Source organism: Leptosomus discolor, chromosome 20, assembly GCF_034619465.1.
Source record: "Leptosomus discolor isolate bLepDis1 chromosome 20, bLepDis1.hap2, whole genome shotgun sequence".
Classification (NCBI taxonomy): domain Eukaryota; kingdom Metazoa; phylum Chordata; class Aves; order Leptosomiformes; family Leptosomidae; genus Leptosomus; species Leptosomus discolor.
Window position 1 is genome coordinate 8,967,789 of NC_141410.1, and position 25,741 is coordinate 8,993,529.

General features: G+C 50.3%; 1 protein-coding gene across 2 annotated transcripts in view; it reads right to left on the reverse strand.

Annotated features, from left to right (window-relative positions):
• The window catches only part of LOC104352542 (uncharacterized), a 33,738-nt gene extending 9,997 nt beyond the window's left edge, over positions 1–23,741 (reverse strand). For both annotated transcript variants that reach the window (XM_086476229.1, XM_086476230.1), the window contains exons 1-8: positions 23,555–23,741; positions 15,127–15,201; positions 13,831–13,880; positions 12,093–12,146; positions 7,404–7,554; positions 4,968–5,050; positions 1,097–1,252; positions 684–962 (exon numbers count right to left, since the gene is read on the reverse strand). In XM_086476229.1, the coding sequence (XP_086332355.1) occupies positions 684–962; positions 1,097–1,252; positions 4,968–5,050; positions 7,404–7,554; positions 12,093–12,146; positions 13,831–13,880; positions 15,127–15,201; positions 23,555–23,741 (1,035 nt within the window). The remainder of the gene's footprint in view (positions 1–683; positions 963–1,096; positions 1,253–4,967; positions 5,051–7,403; positions 7,555–12,092; positions 12,147–13,830; positions 13,881–15,126; positions 15,202–23,554) is intronic.
• Positions 23,742–25,741: the final 2,000 nt, after the last annotated feature.

Consider the following 25,741-nt stretch of genomic DNA (forward strand, 5'->3'; position numbering starts at 1 on the left):
CGCATGCCCTCGGGATATACACAAGCCCTTAATATCTTATCAGGTACCTGCAGGTCTCACTGGTATTTGGGCAGGCTTATGGGCCAGAAGAATCGTTTCTCAACGAACTGGAGCACTCCTGAATCTGCTGAACAAACCTGTCCAGCCAGTCTGCAGTAAGAGAAGTCCTTCTCCTTCCCCACAGCCAAGAAGAAATAATTTGGATCCTACAGGACCCAAGCTTGTCTTGGGTAGGTGAATCTCCAAGAAAAGAGGAACAACAAAACAACAAAACCACCTCTAAAAAAACCCCACAAGTGTTGCCATTATAATAGTCACTGTAATTATAGTGTAACCACATTGCAATTGTTTTGGTTCGGGGGGCTTTTTTTTTTTTTAAAAAAAAAAGAGATTTACTTTCTATAAGCTCACTCTCGATCACCCCAGGAGGCAGGGGAGCCGCTTTTATGATTCACTCTTTGCAGATCCAGCAGGATCCAGAACAAAAAACCCCAGCCTGTTCATCTGAGCCCAGCCACTAAACCACAAACTCTCTGAAGAGCGCACAGGAGTCTGAAACCTGAGGCCAGGACAGTTTCCACATGAGGGAAGTGGAATGCACACGTGCATGTCATCACAAACCTAATTCTGAGCTTCTAAAGCGAGGGCCATGCAAAACAAGGGGCGAAGCGTGCAGAACTCACCGGGTTCCCATGTGGTAGGCTGTTCATGGTCCGGGTGAATCGGATCATGTGGCCATCCCCACGTCTGGCTGGCCAGGCTGGCATGGCATCGGGTAGCGAATTGGCATCTGGCCGCGGGGCTGGGTGGGTGGCGAGCACGTCAGCCTGCAGCTTCGGGCCGTCGTTACCGTACGAGTTGTGGCCCTGCGGCGCTGGGCCATCCGCCTGCTTCTGAACCCCAGAGACTTGCGATGCCGGCGGGTTCCCGACAGGGCGATTGTCCTGGTGGATGGGAAAAGCCTGCGAGGAAGAGGAAGGTCAAGAGCAAACTCTAAAGAAACAAGCTCTGTTCCCTCCAGTTCGAAGCCCCACGCTGAAAACCCACAGAAGCCCTGCGGAGCTCTCCTCCCCGGGCTTTCCTGGGAATACCACACCTTCTGCCTCCCGAGCTGCAGCTGGCTGTTGGCTGGCACCACCGGCTGCTCCTTCAGCACCTGGAACTGCTGCTGCCCCTTCCCAGCTCCTCCTCCTTTGAAGCTTGGCATCTTCTGTAGAGCTTCCTTGAGCTGCCTGAACTCTTCCATCTGGGCCTGAGGGGATGAGAAGGGTACAGAGAAACCTCACCCAATAACGGTTAAACCACTCCTTGCTGAGGATAGTCACTTTTATGGGCAGTTGTTCAGCACAGATACATTAAAGAAGATATATATAAAAATACATGAAAGGCTGGAGATAATCCACAACCATTAATAACAAGCCCAAGCTAGTCTTCAGCTTGCCCTCCAGATTTCATGGATATTCTGTAACCTCCCCTTTGCAAAGCGTTTTATCACATGCTTTTACCCTGGAAGTGCTGACCCATGACACCAGCTCTTTGCCCAATGCTATTTAGCGCATGAGCCATTGATGTAACTCCTGTCTTTGCATAAGAACTGTATCCTGGGTCTTGTTCTGTGTGGCTCCCGCTCCTCCTCTGCCTCACACATGCACCTTCAGGTCAGCTTTTTTTCTTCCCATGGAGGCATTTCTTCATGGATGTGCTCATCTCAGCAGGGCTGACAATAATTGGCATAATCCTACTTGACAATTTACTTTGCAAGCCAAATGAAAATTCTCCTGGACTGGTGAGCAAATGCAACACTTTACTGCAGCTTCTTTCTTCCGTCTCCAACTCTGAAAAGCAGGGCTTGAAGCAGCTACTCAGGAAGAGCTCCCCACTCCTACCCCAGTTATTTATAGGGAAGTGAGGCGGGGGTAGAAATTTTCATAGGCTTGCCAGGGTACCTGGAAACGGACCAAATTAGGGACTGGGCAGAGTAGGAAAGCTTCCAAGCAGCAAGGAAAGTTCAGCAGGAAATTAATTCCTGAGCAGGCTCTGTTGATTTCAGTTCTTCCCCCTGAAATCTGACCTTAAAATTAAAACCAAAACCAAACAAAACCCAGTAAAACCACTCAGCAAAGCTAACATAAAAGGAATGAGGAAAGGAAGAGGAAGCCAAGAACAGCTCATGGGATATAGCCCTAGCTAGGAGGAGACTGCTTCCAGCCAGAACACGGCAGATAGAAGCAAAACTTATACCCATCAAAAGCCTGTTGAGGGGTCAGCCCAGAGGAATGAAGCTTTAGACCAGCCTCAGTGCACAGACTCCCACATGCTGTTTGCACCCCGTCACGGCAAACTGCGCATACATCGCTTGATGCCTCTGTGCCTCGTCCTACCTGACAGACCAACTGATACAACAGCTACTCAGGCTGGGCTCACGAAACCTGTTACAACCCTTGGAAAACAAACGTGTTGTCTAGAATGCAAATTACTCCTCTAGACATTTCCCCCACCAGAAAGCAGCAAGATCAACAGGACGCTCGGTGCAAACCAACGCTGCAATGAAGAGCTGCAGCGCTGCTAAAGGTGCTGGGAGTCTTTGTGGGTGTCTGCTCCAACACAGGGCATTTCACCCCACTGAAGGCAAATGCAATCCCATTCACCTTCGTGTTATGAAACACTATTTAGACACTACAAAGGCCTGATCAGAAAACTTCCAGATTTAATAGTAGGTTCATTGTCAAAGTACTTTCTGAAATCACTGGGGCCAACCACTGCCACTTCTGTAAGAGCCAGAAATAGCAGTCAGACAGATGGCTGGAGCACAGCTTTGTTGCACATTCAGAGCAGGGAGCTGAACCGTGTCTCCTACACCCGGGGCAAATACTTTTGCTCTTGCTCACTCTTAATTTTGGCAAGAAGTGACAGCGAGCTGTTTCTTGCCAACTACTTTTCCCATTGGTCACAACACCGAAGGGGCCAAAAGCTAAGACTGGCAGCACAAAAGCTGCCACCACGTTCTCCAGTCTGCAAGCGCTTGACTTCGTAGCCTCAGCCATCTCCAGCCAAGTTGTTTTTTTTTATTGCTGTTCAGAGTATGCTCTAGCTTGCACACTTGAGCTGCTGATTGCTTCCCCTAATGCAGCAGTCAGTCAAATACCGTTTGAAGGGCACTCTGCTGAGGAGTAACGCAGGACTGGTCCTACAGGGTGTGCCAGATACAAATGCACTCAGCATTGAGCCAGCAAGCCAAAAGCAGAAATAGGTAATGACAAAAGAGAGGACCTTTGATCAACTGATATTGACCCAAGTTGGCAATGGCAGAGGCCTGGATGGACCTGACTGGGTCTCAGCGTTGCTTGAAGAAGCTTCAGAGTAGCTGCTGATGTCACTGCTCTGTAAGTTTGGTCAGGACACCTGAAAATGAAGGCTGAGAGACATTTTGACAGCAGGAGGTGTGAATGCAGGGTTGCCAGGGGCACTGGAGAAGTTTGTAATCACATGCTGTCTCCATTCCGGGGATGAGCTTGCTGGGCTGACCCCTATGGAGACCAGAAGTCTTTGTTTAGTTTCCAACAAGCACACTGCAGGCAGCATCACCGCAGAGGATCCTGCCAGTTTGCCTTAGCCACGTGGAGGAGCGCGGTAAAAAAGCCTTTCCGTGGTAAGATGCGATTATGAAGGCAGCAGGCAAGTCAAATATGCTGCTGCTCCACCTGGGACCCCTCAAACCACGTCTGACACGAGCCAGAGAGCTGTCAAATGACAGCTGCCTGCAGTGCCAGTAACCTGGGCTTCCTGCCTGGAGCAACCAGTTATCTGTGAAGTTCGCAATGCCCTAGAGACACTTAGTCCCTGCTATTTTGCAGGGCAGATCAGGTCAGAGCTCAGGAGCAACCTTGTAGAAGTCAAAAACCCACCACCCCCCACACCTCTCGTTCAAGTTCATCATCCAGTTCAGGGGAAGAATCCGTTGTCAACAGCATCTAACCGCAACGAGCTAATTGCTTCTGGGCTTATCCTGTAATCCAAGGGAGCGCTTGACAGAAGGTTGTTAATTACAACAGAAAACCAGAATTCAGACTGCGACGTGCCTTTTAAAGTGTATTTACAAAGCTGCTTGTGCCTTGGCTCAGTGCAAGAGCCTCAGACAGATGCTGTAGAGACATAAAGTTCTCACATTTCTCCCAGCATACCCAGCTTTCTCCCTTCTCCCAAGCCATCTGGGAGCTCCCAGCTTCAGCTGGGTGAGCAGAATTCTGTGAGGCCAGGACTTCCAGGGTGCTGAAGAGGCTCACACCATCTCCATGGCATGAGCCCAACACCCTACCAACAAAACTGGTTTGTTTTTTTTTCACCTGCAGAAAAAAAGCTTTTCTGCCTCTCTAATCTTAAGCCAGCACCCCTTGCATGCCTGCCCTGGCCTCCAAAACCATCGCACCAACAGTTATTACTGAACATTAACTTTTTTCACATCGCTCTTTCCGAATTTTTCCCTAGGTTTCCCTCTCTAAGGCTTCACAAGGAGATGCCGAAACAGGCCTTTTTGCCAGTGTGGTTGAATATCTATCTGTAGTCCCAGCAAGCTAGGCAAGGCACCTCTACATTACTATTTCTTGGTTTATATAAAACTAATTGCAGAGAGACACTTCATCATTTAGGGAGGGAGTAGGAGACATGGGTAAGTGACAGGAGGCATTCCAGGGTTGGGAATATGCTGGTTCATGCTCACTTGAACCACAGGGACTTGTGCAGCATACCTGTATTTTCAGCTACTGAGACAGATTCCAGGCTGGGGAATATTACTTGTACAGAATTCATCCATAGCACCAGCACCAGCACCTACCAGCACTGTTGTAGGCAACTCACCATAGTGGAACACAGTTGATAACAAGGTCATTATTTAGAGAATATTTGCTAGTGCACCCAAGCCCCAGTGAAAGATTGTCCCACTTGGTCACAGACACCCTCTTGTTGATTACCTGGGCATTAAGGAGCTGAGAGTGAACTTCCTGGTGGGCCTTCCGAAGCAGCTTGCTCTCTTCTCTGAGTTTAAAGACTGTATCTGCAAGAGAAGAAGAAATTTGCTTGAGAGCGCTCTTTTCACCAGTGTAGTATCTCTCTTCCTTACCATAAATTCCTCTTGACCTCATAGATCTCTCCAAGCCCGGGAATTACGATGAAGCACTAGCCAGGGACTAGCCAAACACACTGACAAACCCAAATCATCATTCCTTTCTGCACTCAGGAGTCCTGCCCATCCAAGGAACTTCCTCCTCTCCGGAGCACCCCTGCTAACTACTGCTCTCGGGGTCAGGCTCTTGCTGTGCTTGCTCTCAGAGCAAGATACTTGTTTCATGTCCCTTATCCACTGCAGCTAAATAGCAGGGAGAGCAGCAAGCAGTGATCCCTGCCCCTACCTGTGGTACCTGGAAGGTTGAGAAACAACTGCAAGAAAGGTCTGTCAGTCTCCTGAACCCAGAGCAGACCCGATAAGGAGGTTCCCTCTTGCTGCACAGAGCAGCAGTAGGATGAAATGGAAGGATGGTACAAACAAAAAACCCCACAACCCACTTACAGAAAGCCATCACAGGACAGCTTGGTCCTCGGGCACATTTATTCCAATGCTGTTAAGTAGCGAGCTTGTGCCTTGCAGCCCCCAGGCCAGGCTCCTTCCAAGCTCTTTGCACACTCCTAAGTGCTTCAGTGACCAGACACACAACGCACTTACATTTCACTGCCTTGAATATACTTGTGTATCCTCCGATAAGAAGGCAGACTGTGTTAGAAACTGTCAGTCTCCTTTTGGCTCCTGAAGCTCTCTGAAAATATCACTAGGACTGCATGGACCAGGATTTCTCTGCAAAACACTTGCACCTGCCAGGACAAGGATGGGGATGTTTCCCCCAACAGGATGGTCACTTTGCTGTGGGCTGAATCCGTACAAGATTTCAGCTAAAGATTAGAGATGTTCTCCATTACAGCAGTTTGGGGTTTTTTTTATTGTTTTATAACATTCATCCCTGGGACAGGCCACTTTGCCGTTGAGGCTGGGTGCTGTGCTCCTGCCTTGCGGTGAAGGTGAACGTCAAACTGAGGAAAGGCAGCTTCGTCTTTCCTGCAGCCAGAAGGAAATTTGGGATTGGGAGTACAGCTAGAACAGCTTTAACAGAGTTATCCTGTGTACACAGAGTGCTGGAAGCACACACAGCTGTGGGTGTTGGCCTGGAGCAGCAAGTAGGGGATATGTGTCTAGGCAGCTAGTCCAGGTGAGATGGCAGCTAGCACAAGACTGCTACTGCTAAGACTCCTGACTACAATACAGACATGTCCCCAGGTCTTCAAGAGAACCAAAGACACCTCAAGTGTGGGAGAGATGTCCAAAAGAATCCTCAGTAATGGTCTTCAGAGCATATTCAGAGACTGGAAATCAAAGCCTTCATGCCATTGTATGTCCTCTCTCTACCACCAGCATGGGAGACACGAAATCCTGGTCCCAATGACCTCACCAGGAGTTTTACCACTGATGTCAATGAGAAGGAAGTGTCAGCTGTAATTACAGGCTCCTTATCTCCAACAGAAGCTCAAATATCAAAACAATCCCTCTGCCTTCAGAGCAGACTGTGCCAATGTGTGATGAGAAAAAAAAAACCCACAGAGTACAGAATCAGTGGACAGGTTGTGCTGGGGTGTGAAATGCAGCATAAATAGACTGCAGTTCCTGTAAATCAGAGGAGAAAATAGTTCATAATGCAGCAGGAGAGGGCCGGGAGTAAAGGGAGGAGGGAAACAAGATTAAACAGGCTCCAGTTCACAAGACCAGGAAGCTTCAGCTATTGGAACATCTACTCATCTCCCATTAATCAGCATCCAAAGCCACTTGGAGAAGCAGGGATTTTCAGGAACAGGGCACAGATACCCTAACAGCACCACAGCCACTGGATCACGACACAGCTCTATCATCCCCAGATCCCAGCATCTTCTGCATGTAGATAGCTGTGTCACCAACCCGAGAGCTGCCCCAAAGCTGTAAAGCAACTAGGACAACCAAGAGGAGCTACAGAACCCAGCTCCATCTGTGAACGCGTTCCCTTGTATTTCCCAGTGGGCTTCTGCTTTCCCCCAGCATCCCCGGGGTGAGAGAGTCATTTCTGCAATCGAATCTAGCAAAAACCCCTCAATTTAATTTTAACAGCCCTGAGCAGTGCCCACTGCTCAGACACCTCTTCTGCTCTCTGTGACACTCGCTGACAGAGGCACAACTTCCAACACACGTCTCCTGAGGCCACATTATACGTGGAAAGTACTGATGGAACATAAGGAAAGGAATGAGCAATGTCCCCGGACAAGTGGCCCCTGAGCTTGGTTCTTCAGTCCTTCCTCTGCCTGGTGGTTTCTCAGCTCTCCATCCCACTCACCCTGCAAGTTTGTGACTTCACTGTCCTTCTCCTGCTGCAGCTGGGCATATTTCTGGCTATGGGACTCCAGTGTCTTACGATGTTCCAGTTTCAAGCTGTTGTGCTGCAGCTGCAGGTCAAGCAGCTGCTTCTTGACATCTTCATGCTGGTTCTGAATATGAAGAGAAGTGACAAAGAGTCAGTACAAGAAGGAGACGAGTAATTTAGCTATTGCCAAGTGCTACTCGAGCGCCTCTGTTCAATCATTTGCTTGGGGACGCAGAAGAGATGTTTATTCCTCCAATGAGGAAGCTGGAAATCCCAGATACAGTAAAATATTCTTTGTGTTCAGTGGTTCAGGAGGGATGCGAAACGCCAATTAACCTCTGCTTTGTGAAGCAGTTTGGGAGGTCCCCTTGAAAGCCACTGAACTGGAACCAGAATGTGGTGGCAAGACCACTCCTGCCTGAAAAAGAGACGGCGACTCTGGGACACAGCCAAGAGCTACTCCTACTCCTTCCCAGCCTCCCTGCACACCCTGCCCTGCGAGAGCAACGCAGGCTGTAGTATTTGCTGGTATCAGGCCCAATGCCTGTGGAACACTGTACAAATCCAAGGTCCCTTCCAGAGTCCCAGATGTGCTGGAGGACAACATTACCTGCCAGGAGAGCTTCCGTGGTGCCCGTGGCATCAGCCTGCACACTGCACTGCTGGAGCAGTTCGCCCTGAAGCAGGGCGAAGGTCTGATTCCTGCTGCCTTTCTGTGCACAGCTACTCCTAGTCCCTTCGGTCACACGGACACCTAAACACTCAGGTTGTTCTCTCTGCTTTGTTTGCTTCCCGATAGCCTGGCTGTTCCCCCACCCACCTCTCCAAGCTGCTGGAACAGGAGGGAGACCTTCTACATCCAGAGAAAGATGAGAGCACCCACTTTCCCCACAATAACATGGGGCTCACAGGCATGAAATGCCAGGACAGCAGGGCTCTCACAGGACCACAGACTCTTTCAAGCAGGCCAAGAATTCACCAGAGAGGAGCAGGTTGAAGAGCTGTTCTCTTCCCCCCCTCCCCTCTTGCAGAGCCCAAGAACAAAACATGCTGAGCCATCCTTTTGGTCAGACCCACTGAACCAGAATTCACCTCCTTTTTTGTTCCCATAGTAACCTAGAGAGTCCTTCCACATTCACTTTGTCAACCCCAATTATGTATGCAGATTGACTGGCTCACAGGTGAACCCTGGCCCTTCCACACAATAGCTCCTCAGGACTCAGGCAGCAATTTCAATCAGCCTTCCTGTAAAAAACCCAATCTTCCTTTTAAAAAAACCCAAACCTCTAAATGCTATCGATGATTGCATTTAGCCCCAGTAAAACAAAGCATCTCTGGCCCAGGCATTCTCCCCTGAAGCAATTATCCCCCACTGAAAGGAGAGGAAAAAAACCCTGTGCTCCAAAAATACATGCAACGCGGAGGAAAAAGCTATCGGTATGGAGGGGTCCCAGAGACAGAACAAAGAAGAGCGACAAGGACGTCAGCTTAATCATATCACAAGATCAGGAGGGAAAATAAAGAGAATAAAAAGACTCCTGCTCTGGCTTTCAGAGACATTAGGTACTTACAGTTCTCATCAGAGCCACCGGCAGAAAGCACTGCAGAGGAACCACATCCCTAAAATCATTTTGATACTAAACACCTCAGAAGCCAGCAACATTAGCAAGTGAGAATCAATTCTAACAAGAAACTCTAAGTAATTCAAGGAATTTTAAGTCCTCATCAGCTCAGGTCAATTAACTTCTAACCCATATTCCATCTGGCAGATGATGTGCATAATGTCTGTCCTCAGACTGCTCACAGCCAGGAAGAAGGGAGGGAATATTCATCCTTTGATAGCAGCAGGAAGCTGAAAAGGGAGATAAGTGCCTTGACCAAGGTCACACAGAGCACCTGAGGCCCAGTCCAGCTCATTAAGCACACAGAGCATCCTCACTCTCAGCTGGTTTCTCAGGATGGCTGTGACCAATGTAGATAAACTTCAGGAGGAATCTCAAGGCACTGTTTTGTTGTCCTTGCAGGACAGGAGGTCTGGAACATGCCATGTGTGATAGTTTTTCAGTGAAGCAACTTAACTGTAACCACAGCATTCCTGACCCAGTCAGTGCTGCCAAAGCTAGGTGTGCCGACAGCCCCGAGGAAGCCAGGAACCCCTCATGCCCAGAGCTGCCCATCTGACTGTACCATCATTCCCTCCTCTGCCTCAGATACACTGTTTTACTCAGTCAAGCAGAAACTGCAAAACACAGCACAGGAGCGTCGTGCCCATCACGTACAAACGCAGCTGGGGGTGAGGGAAGAGAGACCACGCCGTCCTGACGTGTCACTCTGTGACCCTACCCACCGTGCCCAACCCTGCAATACAGGGAAAGCGTATCCTTCAGGCAGTCAGCTAAGCTTTCAAAAACCAGGAGTCCTTCAGCTCTGCTGTGTGAATTCAGGCCAGCGAGTCCTCTCATCCCACCTTCCCTTCGCTCCTCAGACGACATGTAGTGCTCAAGATGCATCAGCTACGAGCAGAGGAGCTGCCACCGCATCAGCGATGAGCACGGTAGCTCTATCTCACTGAGGTCTCTGGGGAAATGAGCAGGCAAAGAGAAGAAAATCAGAGTACCTCAAAACCAGGTATTTCTGCCATGATTTAGAAAGCAGCTTTGGAGACAGCATTGTGCAGGACAGTCAGTAACTGGACGCTTAGCCCACAAGCAGAGGAAGGGCACACTTCACCGCAACTTTCCAGCAGTTTCAGGAAGTCCATGTCAAAAACCTTTTGTTTAAAGCCACCCACCTCCTTGCCTGCCTGCTCCAGTGAACGCCAAGATGCGTTCTGCAGAATGCACAACAAAAAATTTTAATCTCCCCTCAAGAGGATGAAAGGAACTGAAGACAAAGTCTGGCCCCGGCAGGAATCCAGACACGGGCAACTACTGCAGCTGCTATTTTTGGACAAAGTCAAGACAGACTTGGACACAGATGACTCCAACACAGGTCAGAATGACAGCAGCCGTCAGAAACACCAAAGCCAGATACACTGATGTGGCTTCATGGAAGTCTTTGGTGATCTTTGGGACCTTCAGCTTAGAGTTAATTGCTTCTCATCATCATTACACACCTACTTCCCAGGTGACGGTATCGCTGGCAGCAATCATCCTCCTGAGGAAGCTAGTACCAGTGGGAAGCCTTTTTTGCCTGTGCTCCAGTAACAGAAGTGTTACTCACAGTCTCTAACCAGCTAGAAGCCGAGCTGAATACTGCTTTTTTCAGGATGGGGGAGCTGAAATCTACCACGCTGCAGTCCCAAGGGCTGGTCTGTCTTTCAGCAGCTATAAATGTGGTTAAAAAAATAGATTATTCCCCCCCCCCCCCCCGCCCCCCTCACCCCACACCCCGTCCCCAATAAAAGGAAGCAAGAGAAAGGGAGCCAGGACAAAATGCTCTCACTGTTCCCTCGAGACAAGCAAACCAGCGCATTCTGCTCAGACTGCAGTTGCTATGAAGAGGAACATTACTATTGCAAAGTGTTCCCAGAATCCGCAGTGCTGGATAATACCCAAGAGACAGAACTGTACTTCCCTTTTCCCAAAGTTTGAATCCAAAAGCCAGGCAGCTGGAGGTCCGACTCTGCTCAGGAAATACAACCCAGCGGTGCTAAGGGTTGCTGGAACCTCGCCCGCTTTCTACAGCCCAGAATTAAGTTACCATTTCACTGCCAATGCTCTAACTAAAAACGTTTAAAAACCACCGTCACCAGCCACAGCTGCATTGCTCTGACAAAAGCAAACTTCAACACAGAATAGTTTGGGCTGGAAGGGACCTCTAAAGGCCATGTGGCCCAACCCCCTGCAGTGAGCAGGGACATCTTCAGCCAGATCAGGTTGCTCAGAGCCCAGTTCAACCTGACCCTGAATGTTTCCAGGGATGGGGCTTCTTACCACCTCTCTGGGCAGCCTGTGCCACTGTTTCACCACCTTTGTTGTAAAAAAAATAAATAAATTCTTCCTTATATCCAGCCTAAATCTACCCTCTAGTTTAAAACCAGTACTCCTTGTCCTATCACAACAGGCCCTGCTAAAAAGATTGCCCCCATCTTTCTTGTAGACCCCCTTTTACGTACTGAAAGGCCACAATAAAGTCTCCCCAGAGCCTTCTCTCCTGCAGGCTGAACAAACCCAACACTCTCAGCCTTTCCTCATAGGGTATATTTCAGATAGAGCACGCGATAAGCCATAAAATGCTATAAGCCACCCCCCTGTGAGCCTCTTGCATGGACTGGAATACATTGTGTTAGCCCAAAGGGCAAGGCACAATGAATAGACCCATTTTCACACTGAGAGACCCAGAAAAGAACAGGCTGAACAACAGAACTCCTGTGCAATAAACTGCACAAAGACTGCCATTGAAGTGAGGTGTAGGTGAAGGCTGTAATCTGATTCAAAGCCCAACGGAATAAATAGGAAACTCCCATGAACCTGAATAGTCAGGAAGGAATGTAGATCAACACCACTGTGTGGTCTCCTCCCTCTGTGCTGGCACTAGCTGCAGGAAACCCTTGGTCTCTCCTAGGTATCTCCAGTAAGTGACAGCATCCACTCCCCTTCCAAGGAGCATTCTTTAACACGCAGCAGATGGTGAGCACGTGAAACCAGACTCCTCTCTTACCTTCAGTATCTTGTGCTGGGAACTGAGGGCCCCATATCTGTTCATAGAGTCTTGCTGGAAAGAAAAAAGAAGACTTTCAGGAGAAAAAAAGATTCAACAGTCTCATTAGATCCCAGAAAAAGCCTAAGGCAGGGAGAAACACACATGAGCACCTGCCCAGCCACTGCACCCACAGCCCGTTCCCACTGCCCATTCACACACGTGGTGACTGGGAACGAGCCTACCAAGGTGACCAGGGGAACACGCAGCCTGAGCACAACTGGAAGAGAATCCTTTCAGAACCGCCAGCCACCAGCTAATTCATTGCACTCTCTTGATTCACATTCAGAGTCATGTTCCCCAGTCTTCTGTTCTTTATCTAGGACAAACCCCGCACTGAAAGAGCTCTGCACAGCAAACACACACCCCCCCCCCCCCCAAACAGGCTGAGCACTCTTTGCAGCAGCTGAGGGGGAGGCAGACAGCACCAGAGCTAAGGCTTTCGCCTACACTGTACCATTTAACAAAAAAAAAATAAATCAATCACTAAGCAATTGAGTAAGCCTAAAGCAAACTCCTGTAGCTAGGTACAGCTATCCAGCCAAGCTCAACTGACACAACCCAGCAGCAGAGGAGGATTTACATGTGTCCACAGACAGGTCTGTACCCGTTTAACAGATCTGCTTCTGCCTTGCTAAGGGTCCCATCCTTCCCCTTTGTCCTCAGGGTACCAGTCTTCCCTGTAGCACCAGCATCTCAACCCAGCAAGTGCCAAAGCCACCAGACACCCGCGCTCAGAGGCCGAGTCCCCACAGCAGCAGCGGCACCTGAGAGGGAACGCGCCGCAGCTTTCCCCGTTGCATGCAGTTCTTCCAGCATCTGCTGGGATCTGTGTTTTGGGAGCTTAAAGCAACGCGGCTGAGACACGAAGCAGCACCATGGAAGTGCAAACTAACCACCATGCAGAGATTCCCACTACAACCCACAATTTAACTTATATGATAAACACTCAATACGGTACGAAATATTACCAGTAAATGAGCACAAACTGGAAGGGAGCTGCCCAGCCATTAGAGCATTCAGATATTCATCCCCGAGTTCCCTTCTGCAACAGGATGACATTCGCCCACAGGCAAGCAGGCTAAAAGCAATTCCCCTTCTCCAGCATCTCATTAACAGATGCTCTGAGAAAGGAATAAAACCAGCCTCATAACTTCAAGCAAATGGGACAGGCTGTAACCCAGGGATGCATTTCTTCCTAACCCTCACCGAGTCGTCCACCTTTTCCCTGCCAAATGACAAGTCCACAGGCGAGGGAAATCATTTGACAATGCTTGAAAACAGACAGTAATGGCTATGCTTTCCCCAACAACACCATGGCCTTTCTTCTCCATGTTCCCTGTGGTGTGCCTTGCATTCAATTCCCTCAGGACTCTTCTGGACCATGAACCAGCAATTCTCTTTTCAGACCGCAGCGCAGGGCTCCCTGCTACACCAGGAGCTGACAATCAAGTCCTCTACTCTGCTATCATGCATGGGAGACTAGGCAGAATAGCTCTAGCACACCACAGTCCTTCCCCAAGATGAAGTAAAATCTCACACACGAGCAGCCTTGCAAGGTCGAGTCAGCCAAAGTTCACCTTGTGCTCCAGAGCCTTTCGTGCCTTCCAGACAGCAGGACTGACTTCAGGACCGCAGTGAAACTAGAAAAATCTTTACCATTATTACACACACACTCTAAGGAATAAACCATACCTACCTTCTCCTTGTTCAGAGCTTCCTGAGCTTCTAACTTGTACACTAAAAAATCTAGAAAGAGAAGAAAAGACGATTTAATGAGCTGGAATTTAATAAGGATCTGGTTTATATTTTGGTGGGGGTAAGGAAGAAGGAAGCGAGCCCCTTGCTGTGCAAAAGGCTGCAACTCAACAAGCTGGAATGCAGATGCCGTTAGGAGACTCCACTCAATGTCCTCAGAAAGGTGGCAGCATCTTCCATGAGAGTTGTCCACCCACCTAGACTGGCCCAAATGTCCTTCCTTTCCCATTCTATAGGCAAGTGCATTGGTGATTTCCTACTTCAGCACAGAGACAGCTGCATTTTGAGGTCACTGAAGCTCTATAAGGATTTGGGGTGCTCTGAAATGAGAGAGGACTCTGGAAATAGAGGAATCGAATCTTCTGTGAGACCAAAAGGAACTCATCTGCTGATCTCATCTGCGCTGCCTCCTTAAAATGGGAAGCTCCACTGTAGGACAACGTTTATGAGGATGCTTCATTTTCTCAGCCAGTCCCCACCACACAAACGACAGAAGCAGCAGAAATGCAGCTTCTCCCTCGGCTGTGTAGCCACACAGCTACAGCCAAACCTGGATGCTGTGCGTCAGAAACACAGCGCATGCAGGACTAAGGAGCAGTGATGTTACTCCACGTGCCATTTTCAAAGATCAAGCCAAGCTATTAAGTTGCCAACAAGAATCGGCTGCAAAGAGGTCCAGCGTTCAAGCACACTACTCCACTGAAAGGTACATCAGCTCATCTGTTCGCTTTCTACCTCTGGACGTATTTCACGGTCTTAAATATCCTGCACGTGTATACCTACTCTCGTACATCAACTTTAAAGGCTCTGACTGTATTGACTGTTATGGAGTGCAGTGATGCTAATATTAAGCACTTGTAGAGCTCAGCATCTTCAGGTCACCGTTATAAGAAAGTTTACATATTTCCAAGATAAAAAGCACTGCCTAGCGCTAGGTTTAGCTATCACTTAAAGTGCTCAAACTCCACGCCATGGGTACTGTTACTCACAGATTAGACTGAGGACATAGGTAGGAATAAGAGAGCAGAACCCACCTCCCAGCACCTTTTGCCCGTGGGCAATGGACAAGTCAGTCAACTATTCTCCAAGTACAAACCAGGGACGAGTCTCACCTGGAGTGTGTTCGGTAACATGTCCCTGAAGGCAGAAAATGCTTTGGGTACAACATACACGTCTCCCCACAGGACAGCTGGACGGTTGGCTGGCCACTGCTACGCCACCCATGCCAAAGACTCACCTTCCTTCGTCTTCTTGTGCTCCCCTCGCTCCTTCTGCAAGGATCGTTCTAGCCGGGATCTGTGCTCGTACACAACTAGGGAAGCAGAAAGAGGCAGAGCATGAGATAAGCCCTGAAATTTCTTCCCACACGTTCTCTTCCTCAAAACAGGCCTCTGGGGTTGTGCCACCAGGCACACAGGGGGACCTCAAATCCTGCCGTAGACTGGGCCACCAGGTGCCCAAGAGAGCAGACTTGGGCAGAGGAACCTTTCCTGTTTTGAGTGGCCTGCATCGCTCTGGGTTTCCAGGCTTGAGCATACCGTAAAAATCCCACGTAAAATCCAAACCAAGCAAATCAACAGTCCCAAAACACATACAGATACCTGATGTCCTAAACAATGAAAGGGTCAGGTCCAGCTACAAGCTGTTCGCATTTCTTTGTCAACTGTGACCAGACTAAGGGCTGGAGCAGGGTAGAGACAGCCAGATTGGAGACAATGGATATCGCCGATATACCACACCAGTCTGTCATTCTGTGAGTGTTTGCACTCAGGTTTTACTTTAGAGTCTAAGCTGCAAAGCCCCAGAGCTGGCTTTACTGGCCAGCAGCTAAACTGTATATCAGCAGGTCAAGTCCACTACCAGGCTGAAGACAGCCAGAGCCTTCCAGGTCATCTGACCTGTAAAGGCATCAGCAGCACGCAGGAGAGACGTTTTCTGCCCTTCCACATCCCAACCACTAACTGGCCCTCAGGCCTCTGAGGAAAAGGGAGCCAAGGAGCTCCCTTTCCCATCACAAACAAAAGAGCATCTGTAAGAGCACAGGAGCTGAGAAGGGAGAGGGATGCGGCTGCTTCAGGGATGAAGTTGCTTCACGCAGCAGCCGTATGACAAATGAAAGTGCCAGAGAAGCTTCCTGATGGATGGAGCTTTTAATCCACCCTGACGGCTGAATGCGAACCGAGCGCTTTCCCTGAGTCACGGCACTCCGACAGGCTCCTCCACCCCCTCTGCACAGGGACCGCCACCACGCCGGGATGGTACTGGGCAGCGATTCAGCGGGGAGGGGGGGGTGATAGAGGTGACTTGCCTCCAGCGCCAAGATCTTCGGGGGCGAGTTGTGCCGTGATGCACAGCACCCAGGAAAGCGAACAAAGCGGGATGAGGTTTGCGTGCCTAAAACAAGTGCTAACCCATTCCTTGTTGAAATCTTGCCAAGCCAAGCCCCAAGTGACTCGTGCTGTCACGGCAAGCGAACCTATAGAGACTGCCAGCTCCACTCGGGTCATACGGGAGCAGCAAAGGCAGCATACGTCCTGCATCAACAAGTGGTTCGCTGCCAAAGAGCCAACACTCCAATTTGGGGAGAGAAGAGACAAAACATCCATATGCATATCTAATATTTGAGTGTTGACCATCAGTGGCACCAAGCCTATGGTAGTGCAGATGTCGCTCTGGATATATACGTAGGGAAGAGCTCAGAGGCAGGTCTGGCATCGTAAAAATCTGACTAGGGTGATTTTCTAAACAATACCAAAGATCATCCAGGAACTGCAGGTAGGGACTGTACAAGAATGAAACTTGGTGATCAGAATAGCCCTTCCTTGCCCTACCATCCGCTATTCTGCTATCTCTGTAGCCCCTGAAGGAAAACAAAACAAAAAGCTGCTCAAAGAAAAACACCTTTTCTGCTGCCTCACCCATTTCTCCCCAGGCAGGGAATTCAAGCCACCCCATTGTCCAGAACTCACAGACTCCCTACGCCTCACCTTTTCTTTCTGCATGGCAAAATGGCGACTATTCCTTGCATTTTTAGACTGTGTCTTCACAGCAGGTCTCCCCATTACAGTAAGTGCATGGAAGACTGTAATTTCACCAGGCAGCAAAGCACTGCTGCCATGACCATTCTTCAAGAACATCTTAATCGAAGCTGGGCGTTCAAGGGAAGCATTCCTTGCCTTCATGAGCCACATCCCCCCACAACTTCATGCAGGGCAGACCTGAGCACACAGGCTAATCGTTTTATCCAGCTTCTTTAAAAGCCTGGTCCACTATTGCATGTTTCTTTTCCGTTGGATCACAACAAGTCCAAGTCAGGTGGCTCTACCAGGACCCTCACAATGACCAGTGTTTTGTTTCCCACCTGGAAATGCCTTTTCTGCACAGAAAAAAACCTCCACACGGTTTACCTCTATGATTTGAGCTACGGTCATGACATTGGCTTGGTCCAAGCTTGCGATTTTCACAGCACTTTGGTTTACCAGCAGTGGATCTGATAACATTTATAGTGACCTCCAGCAACAGCTCAGTGCCTGAGCAAATCAGGGGGAAAACATGACAAATGAAGTCAGGCACAATAAAGTGTTGAATCCTAAGGGGTTTGTGGGTTGCAGTACAACTGCTCCCTAAGCCTTCTGGGGGCACTACTGCAGCTAGCCAGGTGGGCAAGCAGCCTCGATACTGAGGGTAGCCGGAGCTGAGGCTCCAACTTCAAGACACAAACCAAATCCAAACATCTATGTATCCCATTGTCCCCCCTGGAGCAACTTCAGTGCCCCTGGACAGTGACTTTTCCTGTACTGAAAACAAGGCTTCAGCAGGACGAGACAGACAAGTCGGCTTCTCCTGGACGATGCCGGTTTTAGACACTGAAGGTACAAGGACTGTGGTTTAGGTTCTGCCAGCCTGGGCTCATCACATGCCAAGCTCAGTCCCACCCCAGACTGAGGAGCCATTCCCCAGGCACACGTTCACATCCACTTGGTCTCCCCTGAGCCACCCAATTCCCTCTGTCGCTTTTGAGCTCCCCCAGGAAGTACCGGTGTCCTAGGTCAGGAATTCCTATTGTCACCCAGCACGATATCTCCTTCCTTCTCTTTGTTACCTTCCCCAATAACAAAGACAGGCATCCCAGTGGCGAAGATGCTTCCCCCGGGCTGGGCCGGGCCCCTTCATTAATATTTTCCTCTGAAGTAAGGAAACTACCAAGTTCCCCAAACCATTACAGCAGAAGTCTTCGTTTTCAATCCGGAAGGATTTGTTTCCCCTGCTGAGCACATTGGTAAGCAGCAAGCCCATCACTGCAGCTGTCCAAGCACAGACGTCACGACAGCTTTATTTTTAGAAACACTTTTCCCAACAGGCTACAGATATGTCACCCTGAGGACTTCCCCAGCCCCGTTAAGCACGCAGACTGTGGGTGCTTCTTCACCACACGCTAAAAAGCCTTGTTCAGTGAAATTGTCGTCTTAACATCAGCCACTTCCCAATAGATCTGTGAGCTCTGGGCACACGAGTTTCTGCCACAAGCATTTCACTTTCTTGCAGCCTTATCTAGCAGAGCACCTGAGGACAAGCCTTTGATGTGATGGGAACCTCACACCAGCAGTAAAACCTCACGGCTGCCAGGACTATTAGGGATGCCCAGCAATTCACAGGCTTTAGCCTTTGATGTACTCTGATATTCCAGTCTGCGTTTGCCTCAGCAGTTCTGGCCTGGGAGGAATTCCCCATGTTGGAGTTTCTCCTGCAGGCATTTCGTTTTGTTTCCTAGTCACCTGAGCGCACGGGAAGAAAACAGCCCATGACCAGGGTTAGAAACTCACCCCACATGGGCAGGGTTACCCACCTCTCCAGGTCCCTGCAGCTGAAGAACCCAAAGCAACCGAGGCAGTGACCAGCCTGGCTGCGAGCACGGTTGTGCTCCATCACCCAGAACGGCAAAGTACGAGGGTACCACAGGAGGCAAGTTGAACAGCTACAGCCTTGCCCAAAGAAAGCCAAGCACTCCCAGCACAGGACCAGGCAAGTAAATAACTTTTGTGCACAAAAGGTTCTGCTTAGGTGACCCCAAGCTACCAGGTGCTATTGATCTCACATAGTAATTGGGAAACGAAAGCTCAGGGAAGCATCTATAGCAATAGCCTTGTGCTAACACCCGTAACCACCAATCCTAATGCACCCACCACAGAGCAGGTGAGTCTTTAGGAGCAGCTTCATCTCATAGGCTGCTTATTCAGACATTTAGCACACAAAGTCTGGCTCTCCTGACACTTTTTTGTAAGTAGGATAAGCTGAAGTAACCTCCAGTGCCTAGGAAAATAAAAAAAAGTTGTAATCTCTCCTGCCACTCCTCCAAGTCTCCACAGCCCCGAAGAGGTGGGTTCAGCTTTGCACAAAGCAGCAAGTAAGTGTTGCATAAAGTAGTCTCTCTGCTCATCTTTGTGGTGGAATGCAGCAACAACTTCAGAGACCAAAATGTCACGGTATAGCTTCAGAGGACAGGAAGCCAGGAAGTCTTTAACAATTTGCAAATACAAGAGAGAATGGAGGGTGGTCAATGTCTAAATCCAGGCTGGAATTCAGCCAGAACCCAGCACTAAAGCACCATCACCTGCTGCCAAATGAGCTAAAATGCAGAACTTAAACTGCTGAAACAATTAAATCCCTTGCAGTGCCTTGCCTTTGGGAAAGAAGAACAGGTCAGGCCTTCCACAGACTCGTTCCCATTTTAAAAGACCACAGAAGACGGGGTGACTGTGCGAAGGGGCTGCCTCATGTACACCAGAGTACCAGGGAGAGTTTGAGAGATCCATAAAGTGGGTGTGATTCCAGTTGTGACAGCAGTCCCGGGTTTTACCCTTCTTCTGTTCAAGCAGTTTCATTTTACCCCTGCATGGGAAAGCCACGAGCGCTGCTACCTCCCTGCTTTTATGGAGCAAGGCAGCAGATGTGCTGCTCTGGTCCTGCTAAAGCCTTGGTGCACAGTTCATTAGGCCATTTCTGCGCCAGTAGCACAGAGGAGTCCTCATACTGCCCGTGGTTCACAGCTCCAAGCAGCTCTCAGCACAGAGATCAACTTCCAGACTCCACCAGGCTCCTTCCCCTCTCAGCTAATCACCCAGAAAAAGCTTTCTTCTCTGTTGCTTTCCTTGTTAGAGGCATCAGATACCCCTGCCAGTCTCCATCCAGTCACATCACAACCAATCACCCGTGGCACCTGTCACTCAGGCTCAAGAATCCATCCAGAGCAAGGGGAGCAGAACGAAAGCCAGGCTTGCCACACCTCCCTCTCTGATCCACAGAGATGGCAAAGGAAAGACAGGCTGGGTAGAAGACACCCAATGGTGAGGACAGGAGTGCTGCGTTCTCATGCTCAGCCCCTGTGCGATGGCAGCCTGCTGTGAGAGAGAAGATTCCTCCACCCCAGACGCAAGTTTGATGTGCCATTGTCAGGCCACATCAGGAAACGTCAGACACAAGTGGAGGGTGCTATAAATCCACCCTTCCTCCCCATCTGTTCGAAGAGTGCCGTTTGTTAGTGAACTGACTGAAATAAAGGCTCTCTAGGTTGACTCAGAACCTCCAGGCAGCAGCTCGCTCGTACATATACCAGCGCACACCTACGGAAAGTGGGAGGTGGCAAAGCAACACTTTGCTTGAAGCCACCTGCTGCATAACTCTGGGTGGTGAGAGTTTGGGGTGGGGGCCCAGACAGAACGGACTCATCTGAGGTGCAGACCAGGTCACCGCTTGCCAGCCTGTGTCTCTAATCCCCTTTGAGCCTTGGGACACAGCTCCAGAGTCCCCCAAACCACAGCCCACGAGAGAGACCTGTATTTGACAAAGCGTCTCCATGCACTGTCAGACATACCTCCAACCCCACCCAGCAGAAACAGAAGAGGTGGAGGGACAGAAAAGCCAAGCAGATTTTTCCTCCTGGATTCCATCTCGACCACAACACAAAAAAAGAGGGTCTGCTGGGTCCCAGCAAACGGCTACGTCTGCGTGCAGCAGCAAGAGCCGGCCAGGACGAGGGGTTCTAACCACCGGGCGGGAGGTTGGACGGGGTCACATGCACCACAATACCTCCCTTTCTTCTCACACAATGTGTTTTACCCTACAGCAAAGTCAGCAGCTGCTTTGCTCTTGTTTTAAAAGAGCAGATGAGATTAATTTCCCTGTGTGGAGCCAGTAAGCGACAGCACATGGGACAGGCGGTGCTGGTTTCAAGGCAGCCCCGCTCCCTCCTCCACTTGCTTCCTTTTCCCTTTCACTCAACTCTTGGCCGAGCCCTGCACTTTCAAGCTTTGTTTACAGAGGCTACCAGAAGCATTAACCATATGTTGCAGTCAGATATAAGGAGGGTAGGAAACACTCGATAGCTGAAAGGAGACACCTGAAACACTAGTTAAACAGTTGAATTCCACCTCAGAATAACACGTCCTCCTTTTGTCGAGCTGGAAAGACAAAGATCAGATGCAAAGACACCCAACAAGTCAGCACGAGGGCAGGGGTAGAGCCCAGAGCCCCCACTCTGCTGCATTCAGCACCAAAGCACCCCAGGGAGCAGCCCTGCAAGGCGACAGCGTGAAAGCCACAGCCGTATGCGCCAGACCCCTCTGCACTTTTAAGACTCCCCTGAACACGGCTCCTGTCTGCCGATCGCCAGGCTTCTCCCACCAGCCAAATCCAAAAGGAAGCTTTGCCTTTGTTAAAATTGTTGGACAAGTAAGTGTCTTCTCAAAATAAAAAGGGTATCCATGGCAACAACTGAATTTAGGAACGGGAGGACTGAGAGAGGGTTCGAAACCCCAGCAACAGGCTACAGCTCTGCTACTCAAACATATTTGGGTGGAAAAACTATTAGGAGCTTGTCTCTGTTGTTTGCTTGAGCCAGCTGTTCCCAAAAGGCTATCGCTGTCATCTCACCCTTTGAAGAACCAGCCCTTCTCCCCAAGCAAAGGAAGAGATGCTGACACACCACAGAGGCATGCAGGCTAACTTCTGCCCTGCTGCTCTTTGCATCTCAAAGACAGGAGGCATGTGGAAGTCGCTGTGGCTGGGACCATGCAACACATTAGGAGCTGTAGCTATTTGACTGCCTTGGGCTAAGAGCAAGAAGAAATGGAGATGAAATGTAAGATAACAGCGGTGAACCTATACACACACACTACATCGATTCACAGGATTGACTGGGTTTTTTTAAAGCACGTTTCCTTGAGAGACAAACAGAACACACCACACTCCGCTTTCCCGGTTTACAGGTAGAAACACACAGCCCTGAGCACAAGCAGCATGTGTGCGCTGTTACACTGGCATCACAACACTGCACACCACCACCAGGAAAGACTTAACCCTAGAAGGCACAACGTATCTGCAGAACCCCCCAGCAACACAGGCTACAGAAACAATGTCACTGGACGTGTCAGGGGTCATAATGAAGCCCCCGTATTTGATTTTAGCCCGAGGAAGAGCTCTCAGTTTAAACACTAAACCCACTTACTAGAAGAAAAAGTGTTAAATGCATCTCTTGACCTTAAGTCACTGGAACCACAGGCAAACAATACTTTGTCCACATAAAATTCATTCTGCAGGCACTCCAGGGCCAACCCGTCCTCCAGCATTACACCCCCTTTGGTGGCTACCAAAGAGTGGATTCCCACCAAACCTCTCTACAGGGAGCTCAGCAAATCCCTCTAGAGACTCCAAATCTAGTGACAGGGGCTGGCGACGTAGCTTTGGCAGACACAGGAAGGCTCAAATGATAGACTAGACAAGGAAGATAAGAGTTCAGCAGTGGCGTAACACGTGTCCTCAGCCTTCCCTACAGAGATCCCTCCACGAGCTAAAATGTCATTCTCCCACAGTGGAGACATTTATGTAAGGAGGACAAATGAGGGGGGAAGGGGGGGCGGGTGAGGGGAATACACACATTGTGCTTGCCTTCCGGGCTTCTGGCAGCTCTTGCCAGAGGAACCAAGTGCTGGTCAGCAGGCTCAGAAAAGCCCATTCTCCCTCCCCCTCCTCCCCACTTTTTAGGGAGCTCCGTGCTGCAGCATCTATCAGCACCAGAAAAAAAAAAAAAAAGAAAAAGCTGGTAAGACTTTTCCAGTCACAGATCAATCTCCTGAGAAGAAGGTAGGTTTGTTGCCTTGCCAAGGCAGTGGGCAGTAGACAGCGTGACAACAAACTTCACTAAAGGACCCCTTGCCCCTCTACTCACTTTTTGGGCAGACGCTCCTGCAGGCTACAGAGCGGAGCCCCATCTCGGAGCCTGCCCAACCAGCCTCTCGAAGTCCCGTTTGCTTTTTTACTGCTCCACATTTAGCATGACACAGGTGTAGTCTTTAGGGGCGAGGGGAACAACAGGGAGAAGAAAAGGAGAGACGTGATGCAGCTGAACTCACCCACCCAGCACACTCCAGTCCCCTTGCTGCTGTGAGCAGCAATTCAGAGTCAAGGCTATCCTAATTCTAGACAGCAAAGGTGGGAAGGAAACAGGCAACAACGTCTTCTCGGAGCTCTTTAAAGCCAAAAGCTGAACCCGGCTCCACAAAAGCACCCTGCTGGACGCTGGGCCGTGCAGCAAAGCCCCCAGCAGGTCACGCTGGGAGGGAGGGAAGTCCAGCGTGTGGGTGCAGACACAGAGGGAGCGGGTCACTCACCTTGGAGCTGGGCAGACAGCGCTTCCTGCTGCTGCTTGTATTTCTGGGCCAGGGCTTCGGCGTTCCGCACCTTTTGCTGCAAGTGGTTGTACATGAAAACTCCCGAGCCCAAACACGCCACCGTCACCAGGCAAAACCCGGTCTGCAGAAGCCCCTTCTGCCTCCTCGAACACATCCCGGTACCCATGATGGGGCCGACGCCAAACGGTGTAGCACCACCTCTCCAGCGTTGCTAAACCATCCGATGATTTTTTTTTTTTTTTCCCCTTTTTGCCCGACAGCCCCTTTTCCTCCGCAAATTCGCAGATCCCCTCCGCCAGGCGCGATCCAAGTCTCGCCTTTTCGCTCCTTCCCAAGCCCTCACAGAAGCCGAAGACGCTCCGGTTTATCCCTCATTGCCCGCGGGAGAGAAGCGCAGCGCGACACCGGGGTCCGAGAGGAGCAGCCGGGGGTGCCGGCGGGAGCATCCTTCAGCGGCCAACCGCTCCGGAGAACCGGCCCGGGATCGCTCGGGGCTGCCGGGGCGGCGGGGAGAGAGGAGGAGGAGGAGGAGGAGGAGGAAAACTTTTGCTTCCCATGCGCTGCAGTGAAGGGAAGGGGGAGGGGAGGGGGTACGGCTGCGTTTGGCTCTTCCCACCTCCCCCTCTGGAGCACCAACCGGGAAAAAAAAAAAACAAAAAAACCCCAAAAAAACCCAACAACCCGTGGGGAAGAGCAGCCCCTTCTGCCCCCTCCCCGCGGCTCCGAGAGGAAACGGCGGCACCGGGGGCCGGGAAACGGGCCAGGAAAGCGGCGGCATCCGGGCTGCGGCGGCGGCGAGTCCGCCCTCCGCGGCGGGAGGGGCGGCCGGGGGGCGGCGGAGCCCCGGAGCGCCCCGGAGCATCCCGCATCCCCCCACCGGACCCACCGCCGGTGTGCGGGGCTGCCCCTGCCCGCCCGACCCCGAGCGAGCACCCCGGGGTACCCGGTCCGCATCGCCCCGGGGGTGGGGGGGGTGTCTCTCCACCCCCCCCGCTGGGGCTGGGCAGGGTCAGCACCACCGTGTCCCCCCCACCCGGGCAGACCTGAGAGACGAATCTTCCCCAGGTGGGTGTTTTCCCCTCCCTTTTCTAGCCCCCTGACAGGAGACAGATGGGGGACACCTGCATGGGTTAACAAGGACATCTTCAGCTGGTTTCTTTAAAACCTGAAGGTTTTCAAGAGCAGCGATTGCTTCTGGGGAAGATGTGAGCTGAGAAAGGCATGAGGGCAGCGCACAGAAGGGTGTGAGATGTGGTAGGCTCTGTCGAGGTGTTCTAGGCAGCTTAGCCTTTCCTAAGCAGCTGCCTTTAAAGTGGGCTGTCTTCTTCTGGCAGAGCCCAGCTCGGTTTATCCAGGTATGTGACGGACAGCTGCAGTGTTAGCAGACAACAGACACGCCAGAGAACAGTCCTACTGCCCCATCCCTGGAAACACTCAAGGTCAGGTTGGACAGGGCTCTGAGCAACCTGATCTGGTTGAAGATGTCCGCGCTCTCTGCAGGGGAGGTGGACTAGATGGCCTTTAAAGGTCCCTTCCAACCCGGGCTATTCCATTATTCTATACTTCTTGGGACAGACAAAGCTTTCTGGAGCCATGCCAATGTTCTGAGTTTAAATCTACTACTTAAGGCCCCCAGGTTTATAATCTTGCCTGGGGGCAAGTCTGACACAGCCTGACTGTCACATTGGCTCAGCTCTTATTTGAGCTCACAAGGATGCTTCCTCCAGAACTCTGCCAAGTTCCATATTTCAGGCATCCGGGGAATAAGCAACAATCACAACAATTAATTCTTCAGCAGCGATTCCCCTCCAAGAATCATGCATGGTTTTATAAATGTTAATCAAATGAGCTTTACAGTACTACTGGGAAATAGTGGAATGGCATTCCTGTCTCTCTAATTTGCAGACGGGAAAACTGAGGCGCAGCATTCCTGTAAGGTCCTTATCCAAAGTAACTAAGTTTTTACAGTGGGGTTTTTTGGTTGTTTTGTTTGGTGTTTGGGTTTTTTTGTTTTCCCCCCAAGCATTTTAAGTGGATTTGGATGTTGTTTGAGGTGTCTGCCAGAACAAGGGTGAGACTCAGCCTACTGGAAATCGGGTGATTTGGCTAACAGCCCTTGCTCTGAGTACAGCTTCCAGAAAACATTATATACTTTCCTTAATGAAT